The sequence below is a fragment of the Oryctolagus cuniculus genome, chromosome 7, assembly GCF_964237555.1.
Source record: "Oryctolagus cuniculus chromosome 7, mOryCun1.1, whole genome shotgun sequence".
Lineage (NCBI taxonomy): Eukaryota > Metazoa > Chordata > Mammalia > Lagomorpha > Leporidae > Oryctolagus > Oryctolagus cuniculus.
The window spans coordinates 108,067,573-108,081,102 of record NC_091438.1 but is presented as its reverse complement, the minus strand read 5'-3'; the positions used below and the strand labels follow the sequence as shown (position 1 = coordinate 108,081,102).

Here is a 13,530-nt window from a genome sequence, read left to right as displayed (position 1 = left end):
TTCTCATTTGGGGAGTGAACCAGCAGATGGAGGATCTCTGTGTGTCTCGTCCTCCCTCTCTGTCACTCTGCCTTTCAAATAAATACAATTAACCTTTAAAAAAAATAATGGAGAGAAATATTGTAGTAGAATTTGCAAGTTCCAGTGCCTACAGAGCCAGGCCGTGGACACAAGTCAAGCTAGCCAGGGTGAGACAGTGAGGCTGGTTGGACAACACAGTAAGCCAGAGAAAGCGTGCCCCAGGAAGAGGGTAGCTGCTCTCTCTGTTCAGTCTGTTGTTAGCGTGTGAGAATGCCCACCTAGCTTTGCCAAATCTTCTGTTTTAAGAGAAGCCAGAAATGTGGATTTTTATGAAATGCCTTGATTTTTAAGAGCTGACATTTGTTCCAGCTTTATAGCTGTGAATAGAGACTTCATTAAGCAGAAGCGCATTAGCAGAAGCCTGATTTGCTGGGAGGCATTTTGCCTCTGGAGTTTTTGTGTTTGTTTTTCTTTGCTTCATGCTGGCAAACAAAAACAACGCAAGAAAGCTGATCATCAGAGACTTGGACAGATTTGAGTGGCACAGTTTTCTTAACGCTCAGACCAAGTAAGATGTTTCTTGAGCTCACCAGCTTCCAGTTTACAGCTACTGCTGGCAGTGCAGAGGGAAAAGAACCTCAATTCGTTTGCATAAAGCAATCCTTCAAGAGTTAACCTCCTCCACTTCGTTAAGAAGTGTTAGGGTGCACTTAAGCAATATAGCCTACAAGTTAAATATGTAGGTTTTGGATTTCAACCAATGTTTTACTGTGAAGCTTTTCTAATGTTGCATACTTGTGTAAATTATTTGACCGCTGCAGGCCTAGTTTTCTCTATAAACTAAGGGAGATAATAAGACCCAAGGGTCTATCTTAAGTATTCAAAGATTTTAGCTGTAATTATTATGATATGCAGCTTCCTACAAGACTTCCAGCTCCAACTAAACTAGAATAGCTACCCTAGATATCCTAAGTTGACCCTAAGCCCAAAGATGGCCAGGGACCACTAGTAGCCTCAGTAACATCAAAGTAAGGGGATGGACTCTGTACCCTTCTAGGAGCTTACATCTCCATCACTACTTGTGTTCACCCCACAGTTATTTAGTATCTACCTAATTGGGGGCTATTTTAGGGCCTGCATGGCAAAGGTATTCAAATAAGAATGAGACTTAGCATTTAGGATTATTGCACAGGTTAGTCTGTGCATGATGCTCTATGTCATATATCATTGTAACTTTGGGTTAATTTGCTTTGTAACACTAGAAAAATCTAAAACTTTTTATCCATTGCTTTTTTTTTTTTTTTTTTATTCCCATGGTAAATTTATAACTGATAGAGCTAACACTTTTGGATTGGTTGGTCTCAGTTTTTTGGGAGGTGGGTGTTTGGAGGACCATCTTATAGTAGAAGGAATGAGGTGGCATGGAGTAGGAATCTAGTCACGTGGTCAGAGCCCAACTTGGAGTTGCTTTTCCCTTTTTATATTGACTACAAGAACCCCTGGTGGTTTAGAGAGGGACTAGACAAATGAAGAGTCTACTGCATTTTCTTCCAGTTACAAGTTGCTTCTTTGCTCTGTCCCAAGTCTCTATACAACCCTAACATTACCAATGTCAAGACTTAAAATTCCTCTAAGTGGGTGACAATGGAGGGATATTCTGATGAGTTAAAAATTTTTTTGACAGATTTGATATCTAAGAGTGGAAAAACCAGTCCATTTCGCTTGAATGAGAGTGGAATGGAATCTGGCTGGGCAGAGCTGATGAGGATGCTCACAGGGTATATGTCTTGTGTAGAAGGAAGAGTACTTGGTGATGGAAGGAAGCCTGAGGGCTACAGGCCTTGGTCCATGCCCCAAATACAGTTCCATACCTTAAAACCCACTCTTGATGACAGTATATTCTATCCAGAATCATAAGGCTAAATCAGAAAACTGAAGGGTTCTCTTTTATGTCAGTCCAAGTGTGTCAGTAATAAGGAATTTATTACACATGGTATCTTTGCCGTGAGGATATAATTTGTTTCTTACAAGGCTACTTCAAATGGTTCATGGAAACTGGAGTGCAAAAGATAAGCTTATTTGGGTGCAAAAGAGTTTGAAATCTTTGTATATAAGTATATAAAGAATCTTCAAGAAGTCTAAGAAAAATATGTATTAAAATTATACATGCATTTCAAGGGCTTTTTTTTTTTTTTCATCAAAATAAACTTTGTCTTTGAATTCTGCTTTCCACACCTTTATTCTCCCTACTATGGAGTCAAGCACTATTGGTATTCTTTATCAGCCTGAAGCTTAAGTGAAATGTTTAGCGTCCAATGAATAATTTACTGGGCTGATTTACAACACTAAAAAATATTGGCATCTACTCTAAGTTAGGAATATTCCTAAAACTATTTTTGGTGTCAGCACTAACTAAATGTAATGCAATTTACATCTGCAGTTAATGTTCATTGGAAATGGAGCATAAAAAAATAGCTTTAAGACTTGCTTTCTAGGCATTTGGCACAGTTGATAAACCAGTGTTTGGGATGCCCAAATTGCCTGTCAGAGTGCCTGGATTCAAGTTCTGGCTCTGTTGTCTATTACAGCTTCCTGCTAAGGTGCACCCTGTGAGGCAGTAGTGGTGAATTACATGGTTGAGTGCCTGCCACCCACATGGGAGACTTGGATTGAGTTCTAGGCTCCTGACTTCAGCCTGCCTCAGCCCTGGCCTTTGAGGGTGTTTGAGAAGAGAATCAGCACAGGGAAGATCTTTCTCTTTTTCTTTCTCTCTCCTTCTTTCTCTGGCTTTCTACCTCTCAAAACTAAAATTAAAAGCATTTTTAAAAAATTTTAAAGACATATTAAATATTTGTGGTAAATAAGAGGGACTTTAAATGAATTTATTTCATTGAGTCAAATTGTATTAAACTCAGTTCAGTTGTCTACAATATTGAAAGAGCATATGTAAATTAACTATTTGATTCTGCATAGTAAATTATAGTTTAAAACTTAAAGTGGAAATTTACAAACTAAAGGAAATTCAAGCACTGAGACCTCCTCCTCAGGATCATTTCTTCAAAGATTAACTGTATTCATTACCTATTGCTGCCTAAGAAATTACCCCAACACTCAGCAGCTTAGCACAATAAGCATTTGTTATCCTAGTTTCTGTAGGCCAGGAATCGGAGCACTGCTCAGCCGGGTGCCTCTGGCTCATGATGTCTCAGGGTGCGGCAGTTATCTCAGAGTTTGGCTGGGAGAGGGCCTTCTCCTAAACTCACTCACGCTGGTGCAGGCAGGATTTCTGATTCTGAGGGCTTTCTGTTCCTTGCTCCTCTGTAGGAGAGTCCATAGAGCATGCCAGATGGCTTCCCTCCTGGTGAGAAAGTCTTGACATCCCATAACCTCTGACGCATTCTCTTCTCTCTGAGGGGAGTCACTAAGACCAGCCCGGCTCAAAGGGAGGCAGCTGCCTCCAGGACATGAATATCAGGGGGTGAGGGCCGTTGGGGTCAAATCAGAGGTTGCATGTCACAGGCAGTGTCGGGCAACCTCAATTAAACAGCAACAGGAACCTGAGGAGATGAATGTATAGTGCTTTATATAAATATTTATTTCTCAATAAAGTTACAACTTCTATATAGGATATCCTAGATATCTGTGGAATGAAAGGATCTCTGATTAGAAGGAAAATATAAAAAGTCCAGCTGTCATCCCTCTTACAGTGGTCATCCAGCCGTGCTTATTATCTAGGGGTAGGAAATACATCGCTTTAAGTTCTGAGTCAGACAGCTGCTTCCAAGGAACTAAAATTCTCAGTTAGTCTGCCCATCAGCCCTGTGTGGGGAACACCTGACTCCCAGGTCATGGATGGTACTTCAGACAAGGAGAAGGGCTCCATTGCTGTTTAGGGATGGGTGTATGTGTGTGTGTGTGCACACATGTTGCAGTTTCTTTCTTTGTCACCCTCTTTTTGCCATCATCCTTCTGCATACACCCTTTACTTATGTTAACCAATGAGTTCTGACAACAGCCCTATGAAGTCAGCATTGTCATTTCCTCCATTTTATGGACAAGGAACTTGAGGTGTAGAGAGAGAAAGAAATTTCCCTAAATTACCTAGCCATTGCTTAAACCCGGGCTCCTGGCCCGTGCATTCAAGTTTATAGTGCTTCACGGCCTTGCTGAGTGTGTGAGTGGAAATGTATCTAGAGGTAGTTCCTGCAGGCCAAATAACCTTACTTGTCCAGGGAGCCTCCTAGAAAAAGCACCACTTTAAAGCCTAGTGCCCCTACCAACCTGAGTGTCATGACAGTGGTCCTGAGTCAGGGAGCAGAGGAACAGCCATGTTTTAGACAACAGCAGGGGCCTCCATTGAGGTTCTCTTGAGTTACCGCAGGCATGGGTGCCTAAAAAATATCACCTTCTTTTATCCAGCAGATTTATTAGGGAACAATTTTTTACCCTACTGCAGACGAACGAGGCCTCGCTGTCCAGAGAGGGCTGGATGGGAGGACATGGAGGCAGGAGATGAAAGCCACAGCCACACATAAGAAGAGTGGGAAGGGGGGCCAGCAGGGCCTCACCTTGAGGAGGGGAAATGAGGAGGGAATGAAAGGGAAACAGCACCACTGCCTCCAGCCAGCACCCAAATGTAATGTTGCGTTTGGGTGTTTTTGTTTAGATACTGACCTGGCCATCGTTTACCTGTCAGCTGGCATTACATCAAAGGACTCCTCGGAAGAAGATAAAAAGGCAACTCTCCGTGTCATCAATGAAGAAAATAGCTTTCTCAACAACTCCGTAATGATTCTCACCTACGCCCTCATGAACGGTAGGCAGTGTTGCGAGATTTTTCTTTCAGATGAAAGTTCCCTCTAAGTGGATGCTGCTTGAAGAAAGAAAACAGACTGCTAACACTGTGCTTTGATGAAGGCTGTCACCAAGCACAGACAAGCTACCCGCTCTCTTCCTGACTGACGTTGGCACGCAGGGCCTTTTGGCATGTCCCTCTCTCCAGCCAACTGCTTGTCTCTAAAGCTTCTCACGTTCTGTGGTCTTGCAGAAGATTTTGTACAGCTCCCTTTGTTGCAGTTCTCCCCCGTAGTCTACATTATCTGAGGTTTGCTGTTGCCTGGAGATTGTGAACTTAGCTCGTTGATCTGAGCTGCAAGCAGCCAAATACAGGCCCGCATACAGTCTGTACAGGCCCAGAGTCTCCGTATCAAGGTGGTTCTGGATTCCACATTGCCCTGAATAGTCACCACTAACCTCTCCTGCCACTTCCTCCGTCTCAGCTTGCATGCCTGTCTAATGAACATAAGGGTCACCTATTCTGCAGGGTTGTTGTGAGGCTTAGCCTTATGGTCTGCACTTGGCACTCGCCAGGGACTCATTACAATTGATTGCGCTGCTGTAAATGTGATGCATGTGAAAGCATTTGATGAGTGAACAAATTTAAGGAAATACTCCATTTCCCTCTCTGCTACCCAACCTGTCCCCCAGTCTGGGGACAGCCCAGTTTTCTACCCTCTGTGCTGTGTTGTTTCTCCCCACATGCGTTGCTTCAACTTCCCTGGGCTCTTGCCCTCAGTACTCAAGGCAAGCATCTTGTCTTGTGTGTAAGAGGCCATGTCTTGATCCAGCAGCCTTTCCCACCTACAATCTTGTATTTCTCTTCAATTCCCAATTTCCATGCAAAACCATATGGTTTTAGGGACAGTGCTAAGGATTACTTGGGAAATGGTTTTTAAGTGCAGATTCTCAGACAGTACCCTCAGATTCTTATTCAGATCCTCCCGGGATGGTGTGGGCTGGAGCGCTTCCTTTCCAAATGTTGCATGGACCTCACTTAGTAGCCGTGTGTACTTACTAGCTGTGTGGTTTAGGGCAGGTCACCTGGACACTCTGGGCCTCTGTTTTATGTGTGAACTGAGAATCAAATCTGTGCATAGGATTATTGTGATAGAAAATAAGCAAGATATGATATGTGTTGAAAGTTCTTCCCATCCTACCTGGTAACTAACGGGTCCTCAAAGCAGCTGGAGCAGTGAATGAAAGATGACATGGTTTCTTGTCTCTCACATCACAGCTCAGAGGAGGAGGATGCCTGCACTATGCAGGGCCAGCTCAGTTTTGTGCCATGTCCGCAGCATGTTGTACTTGCTTCTCATGAACATGTTTCCCTTTCGGGTGTGGTGGGGAGGTCACATGTGGTCCCTCAGCAATGGACCTCCTTGGCACAAGCTCTTAGTGTTCCTTGTACTCTCACTTAACGAGAAGAGCTAGGCACAGTGAAGGTACTTGGTGAGCATGGCCTCATCTTGCCTGGGCAGCCTTTCACTGCTATCTCAGGTTAACTGTTGCTCTTTTCTCCTATGGTTCAGCTTCTTTTAGTCATGAGAGGAAGGAAGGAAGGAAAAAAACATTGATTGAGCACCTACTGTACACCGTAGGTTACTAAGGTTTCAGTAAGAATCGTATTATACAAGATGTCTGTCTTTAAGCCACTAAATATAGCCCAGTGACAAAGACATAAATGGCACATAAACAAATACAATAGCAAAGGAGTAAGGATATCTAAAGGGAAGTCATCCCTGCTGTCTGCGCAGGAAGATACTGAGGAAAAGCTTCCTACCTGTCCACCTTTTCACTGGTCCTAAATCCCACCCATCAGAGCCTCTTATGCATTTGTTGTGCCCCCGATAATTGCATCTAACCATCCTGTGTCTCTTTTCACCCTGGGATTTTCCCCTCTCCCTGCCCCCCGTCTCAGAGGGCCGGTTCTAATTGTTGATCACAAGGGCAGACACATTCCCTTGTTTTGCCAGTCAAAGATCCAGTAAGGAAGCAGAACCACTAAGAGAATTTTGGAATAAATCATTTTTTGTCAGAATTACAGTATACACATGGTGGGAGGAATTAGAGAAGTACAGGTCCACAAAGGGGAATGGATAACTTACAGGAAGTTTGAAAAGTAAGGTGAGGCCAGCACCGCAGCTCAATAGGCTAATCCTCCGCCTTGCGGCGTCGGCACACTGGGTTCTAGTCCCGGTTGGGGCACCGGATTCTGTCCCAGTTGCCCCTCTTCCAGGCCAGCTCTCTGCTGTGGCCAGGGAAGGCAGTGGAGGATGGCCCAAGTCCTTGGGCCCTGCACCCGCATGGGAGTCCAGGAGAAGCACCTGGCTCCTGGCTTCGGATCAGCATGGTGTGCCAGCCGCAGCGCGCTGGCCATAGCAGCCATTTGGGGGGTGAATCAATGGCAAAGGAAGACCTTTCTGTCTGTCTCTCTCTCTCACTGTCCACTCTGCCTGTCAAAAAAAAAAAGAAAGAAAAGAAAAGAAAAGTAAGGTGCATGTCCTGGGGAGCTGGGGAGCTCGGAACATGGAAACCACTGAGGAGGTGAGTGTGGAAGTCCGTGGGCTGCTGCTCTCCGTGTGCTCTCAGCGCCTGGGACCACTATCAAGTAAGCCAACACTGGAGCAAATGGCACGTTCTGCTCCCTCTGTGTCTGCTGCCATTGCTTAAGTCACCTCCCAAATCTTGCAATACTTCATTTTTGTTAACTGAAACTTGGAAGAACACACAAAGGGGGCATTCTGGGAAATGTAGTTTAGAGCATAAACTGTTGACAGTAGACCGTCCACAATGCCTGTCATTCTGCCAGCCCTCTAGTGACCCCATGCCACGGCTGCATAACATTCCATGATGGAGAACGCAAAGTACCCTGCACTTAGTCCCATGCTGCTCTGCTTTGCTGAGTAGGTGTTGCTTATCACTTTTCTTTCATATTTTTTAAAGATTAATTTATTTGAAAGTCAGAGTTACACAGAGAGAGGAGAGGCAGAGAGAGAGAGAGGTCTTCCATCCGATGATTTACTCCCCAGATGGCTGCAACGGCCAGAGCTGCACTGATCCAAAGCCAGGAGGCAGGGGCTTCCTCTGGGTCTCCCACATGGGCGCAGGGGCCCAAGGACTTAGGCCATCTTCTACTGCTTTCCCAGGCCATAGCAGAGAGCTGGGTTGGAAGTGGAGCAGCCAGTACTTGAACCGGTGCCCAGATGGGATGCCGGCACTGTAGGCGGTGGCTTTACCCACTACGCCACAGTGCCAGCACCTTCTTTTATATTTTGAGAGAGCCAAGTAATATGCAACAAAGGAAGAAGTGTTTTTATTGCCTGAGTTTTCTCCCTGTATCATATCACCTCTGTGAGCTACTTGGGGGTGTAAGGTCAGGCATCTATCGTGTATTTTGTGTTGTATTTTACTCTGCAGCATACCCTGTGCTAAGCAAAGGGAACAGTTACTTGCTTCTGACAAATTTGGTCCAGATATTTTTTTACTTTTCTTTAGCATTACATGAGTGGATTAAATTCCAAGTTTGTGGCCGGCGCCGCAGCTCACTAGGCTAATCCTCCGCCTAGCGGCGCTGGCACACCGGGTTCTAGTCCCGGTCAGGGCACCGGATTCTGTCCCGGTTGCCCCTCTTCCAGGCCAGCTCTCTGCTGTGGCCAGGGAGTGCAGTGGAGGATGGCCCAGGTGCTTGGGCCCTGCACCCCATGGGAGACCAGGAAAAGCACCTGGCTCCTGCCATCGGATCAGCGTGCTGCGCCAGCCGCAGCGCACCGGCCGCAGCGGCCATTGGAGGGTGAACCAACGGCAAAGGAAGACCTTTATCTCTGTCCCTCTCTCTCACTGTCCACTCTGCCTGTCAAAAAAAAAAAAAAATTCCAAGTTCGTTTAAATATGATCTTTTAAGAAAGAAATTAAATCCAGGGGCCAGCACTGTGACACAGCAGGTTAAAGCCCGGGGCTGTAGTGCCAGCATCCCATATGGGTACTGGTTTGAGTCCTGGCTGCTCCACTTCCAATCCAACTCCCTGCTAATGTGGCTAGCTCCAGCCATTGCAGCCATTTGAGAAGTGAACCAGCGGATGGAAGACCTCTCTCTTTGTCTCTACCTCTCTCTCTCTAACTCTGTCATTCAAATAAATAAAATAAAATAAAATAAAATAAATTATATCCATTAGAAATGGACTTCTGGGCTTAAACTATCTACACTCCCTATGTAGAAATGGTATAGACTCAGGTGACAGATGAGCCATAAATACCTCAGATTCTTTGTAATGACTTCATGGTTTGCTATTAAAATCTCTAAAACCATGAAGCAAAATCTTTTAAAACTGCAATAATGGGACCTAAGTAATAACTGAAATCATTTGAATTTGTTTACATGGTACCCATATGTGATTAGTTACTAATCCTTTTGACTATATTCCAACAATAGCAAACTAAAAAAAAATGGTTTATTAAATTTATTTTTGTGCTATAGATTACAGATGTTGTTGGATAGGATATCCCAGGATGCCTGAATCCTTTGCAAAGTTTTTTAAACCCTCTAAACATAAAAATATATACATTAACTAAATCAAATTCATTACTGTCCTAACAATATCAAGTATGAAACATCTGTAATTAAAATTCACTTAAAGAGACAGGGTTTGGATGCATCACTAAATGCAATCCATAATTCTTTCATTTAGTTGCATAAGACTTTGGCAAGTGTTTTACAGTCATAGAAGTGGGAATGAAATGGTAAATCTTTCATTTAAAACTCTTACAACTTCATCTGCTTCTTTAAATTAAATGCAGATTTGTTAATCATTACTTTTGCTTTCAAATATCACAGGCAGTAAAAGAATTTAAATTTTATAATTAAAGTTTGTGGGGGAGAACACATCCTTACTGGACAGGCCTCCTGTATTTACTCATATGTTTTTCATCATTGTCTTTTGAAGAATTCCTTTGCCCTCTTGACTGTTTAAGGAAAGACCATGCCTCGGGCTCTGCTTCTCAGCAGGAACTGATATTTCTGTCCTAAGTCTACATTGTGCAAAAACTCCTTTGGCATTTTAAGACTTCATTCTTGCTCATATTAGAGCAAACTTGCAAGATGTCATATGGATATAAACCATTTTGCATCCTGTGGCTTTTGATTTTTAGATGGAGTCACTGGTTTGAAGGAGCTGGCTTTCCTGAGGGATCTGGCCGAGCAGAACTCTGGCAAGTACGGTGTGCCAGACCGCACAGCCTTGCCTGTGATCAAGGGCAGCATGATGGTACTGAACCAGCTCAGTAACCTGGAGACCACAGTCGGCAGGTTCTACACCAACCTGCCCAACCGCATGATTGATGAAGCTGTCTTCAGCCTCCCCTTCTCAGATGAGATGGGAGATGGTGAGTTTGGAGAAAACCTCCTACTAAAGGTAGGGGGACAGGAACAGGCACCCCTCTCTCTGGATCTAAGGTTGCATTGCCCCCTGCCATTTACCTTTAACACTGTATTCTGGAGCAGAAATCCCAGCCCTATTTCTTCCTTATTGCCCTAGTCTCAGTAGACATAATGGTTGTGTCTCTTTGGGAGATTTTATGAGTTGGGACTAAAGGGTAGAGTAGTATTGCAACTGGTAAATAAAACTCAGAAGTACTTAGGATTCAGCCTTAAAGGCAAGGCAACATGGCACAGTCAGGTAAATTTAGGTTTGGCATCAGATGGGCATTTAAATCCTACTCTTCCACTTAAGTTGTTATCCTTGGTGAGTTAGTTAATCTCATTAATTCTCCATTTGGTATTCTCTAGAATGGGGTAATAATCTTTCTGGTTAATAGGATTAATTAGATAATGTATATAAGGCTTATCAGTAATTGCTATAACCCCTAATTATAATTGCTCATTTTATTTTTTAATTTATTATTTTGCATTTGTTGTTATCATCATTATCATCATCATCATCAACACAAAGTTACCTGTAATATGATACTGGGTAAAGTGCCTAACCTTCACATGATTGAGTTTACTGACCTGTAAAATAGGAAATACAATACTTCCTTTGAGGCAGTTGGGAAGATGCAGCAATAGATGTATAAAATACATAAAGGTACATGTAAAACATCTAGAGCAGTGCCTGGCCAGCAGGCTGCTCCCAGTAAAAGGACAATGTTTCTCTTCTCCTCATGTCCCTCCCACTCTTCCTTGACAGTGAAGGTTGACAAGTCAGCCAGCAAGTAGCCAGACAGACATCAACACCATGTGAGATCTTACGTTTGGTTAACTAGGAGCTCTCATAAATATAGATACTCGGGAAAACTCAGGTATGCAAAGTATAACAAGCCTAAAAAGAGTGTGTTTTCTAGAGAGTCTGTAAACATATCCTTTCTGTAAGGAAGAAATGCGACAGCCACTAGTACCTCAGAATTTTTTTACCCTACCAGTCTCTGGAAGAGCCCACAGACATGTAAGACAGACACTCCCACATTTAGATAAGGTTATTTCCCTTTATATGAAAATATCACATCTTGAAGGCAAGTGACCTTTTGTGCGTTCAACCCACAACATTGAGTGGCAACAGATTGTTGTGCCAAGCAATGACAGGGAAGGCATACATCGCACCCTCAGCGGCCTTTTAAGTCTGAGAAGAGAAAGAGGGATCGATGAATTCTGTTGACACTGTGTGAAAGGAACAAAGACAGATGTGGAAACCCAATCCTTTGCAAACTCAGAGGATTGTACAACCAAATATTATTAACAACAGTGCTATCAACTCAGGTGGGACCCTTCCTAAAATTTACCTCTCCAAATCCTGTCTGTCTCTCTCACTTTTCCAATCCCCGGAACCCCTTCAATCTATCACATGGCAGAGATAGAATGAAAACAGAAAAATGGTGATGGTAAAAAAAAAAAAATCACCTCTCCATCCCAGAGACCTACCCTGAATGCTTTAAAGCAGACATGTACAAGACTTTGCCACCTGTTGCCTGATGTCATCCAAATTTTAATCTTGTTTTGTGAATCCTATATAGTAGGTTCAGTGATTGGTTTTAAGATCCATTTAATTCCCTGTTAGAGTGTTTTCATCTGTGTGTCTTCATTCCCCAGAATGATTGGATAGCATATCCTCTCACTCCATGGCATGAGGAATTGAGTCTGGGGAAACCCATGTTTACATGGCTCTAATTCAAAACCCCCGCAGATTAAAATATCAGCTACTGAACATATTTCTTTTAAAGAGCAAATCTGTGTGCTTTGGGTTAAAGTAAAAAGAATGTTTGAGGATTTTGCCAGTGTAGCAAGAGCTTAGCCTACTTTATTTGCAATAATGGGATCAAGAGCCTTGTGTCCATGTTGATAATTGAAAAGTAGGATTGTGTTTCTTTTTAAGACTTTGTTCTCAACGTATCCAGAGGAGAACAGAAATTTGAAATGAGCATGTGTCTCATTCACAGAATGTTTCTCTTGTATATCACTGATCTATAAAAATGGCTTTAATCTCAGACTGAAGTCCGAGGAATGTGTCATGTGTATTGGGACCTCTGTCTCCATGCTGGCCCTCACAGTGCTTGTAACTTCTCAATGTTTTAAAACAAATAGCATTCTTGGGCCAGCGCCTTGGCTCACTTGGCTAATCCTCTGCCTTCGGCGCCGGAATCCCATATGGGTGCCAGGTTCTAGTCCCGGTCGCTCCTCTTCCAGTCCAGCTCTCTGCTGTGGCCCAGGAAGGCAATGGAAGATGGCCCAAGTGCTTGGGGTTCTGCACCCACATGGGAGACCAGGAAGAAGCACTTGGCTCCTAGCTTCGGATAGGCATAGTTCCGGCCGTTGAGGCCATTTGGGGGGTGAACCAACGGAAGGAAGACCTTTCTCTCTGTCTCTCCCTCTCACTGTCTGTAACTCTACCTGTCAAATAAATAAATAATTAAAAAGAAAAGACAAATAGCATTCCAAATGCACATTGCTTAGAGGATTCTTGTGAAATTGTCGTTGGTACCCATTATATGACTTTCTGTGAACTTTTTCTTCCCTATGATGCCTTTTTTGCACTTTGCCCCCGTAACAATTTAACAATACATCAAGCAGACATTGTACATGATTCTCTCTGTGGACCATTTTTTGTAGAAGTTTCTAGAATGCCCAGATTCCTTTCCTGGGTGTTTCTAGAATGACTCTCTGACATGCTGCTCCGCACAAACATGCTGTCAAGCATAGAAAGACTGAAGATCAAGATGAAGGGAAACTCTCTTTTAGAGTTTTAGTTGGAGCCTTAGAGTTGGACCCACAAAGAGGCTCATTGGAGAGGGAGCACAATTCACCCAACTCAGTAGTGAGGCCAGGTATCCAGAGGCTTGGGCCATGCACCAACCTAGCATTCATGCTGTCTCTTTCTATATGTTTTCCTCCTGTGTGCTTTTGTATGGCCCGTAGGCTAAATAATGGTTTTTTACATTTTGAAAGGGTTGTTGTTTAAGAAGAGAATAGGCACCAAAAACTGGATGACCCACAGAGCCTAGCATAGTTCCTGTCTGGCCCTCCACATGAAAATTTGGGAATGGTCTGTCAGTCTAGAAATACATGCCTTTGTAAACTTAATTTCTTATTTTACTACCTAAAGTTCTATGTGGTCAGACCTTTGTGTTTTTTGAAAAGTTGCATTACTGAGATATAGTAATATCTTTCAAACATTCTATCATTTA

The 13,530-nt window shown here is 43.3% G+C and overlaps 1 protein-coding gene across 2 annotated transcripts in view; it reads left to right on the top strand.

Annotated features, from left to right (window-relative positions):
• The window catches only part of CACHD1 (cache domain containing 1), a 243,987-nt gene that overhangs the window by 185,661 nt on the left and 44,796 nt on the right, over window positions 1-13,530 (top strand). For both annotated transcript variants that reach the window (XM_002715945.5, XM_051856412.2), the window contains exons 8-9: window positions 4,688-4,837; window positions 10,006-10,239. In XM_002715945.5, the coding sequence (XP_002715991.3) occupies window positions 4,688-4,837; window positions 10,006-10,239 (384 nt within the window). The remainder of the gene's footprint in view (window positions 1-4,687; window positions 4,838-10,005; window positions 10,240-13,530) is intronic.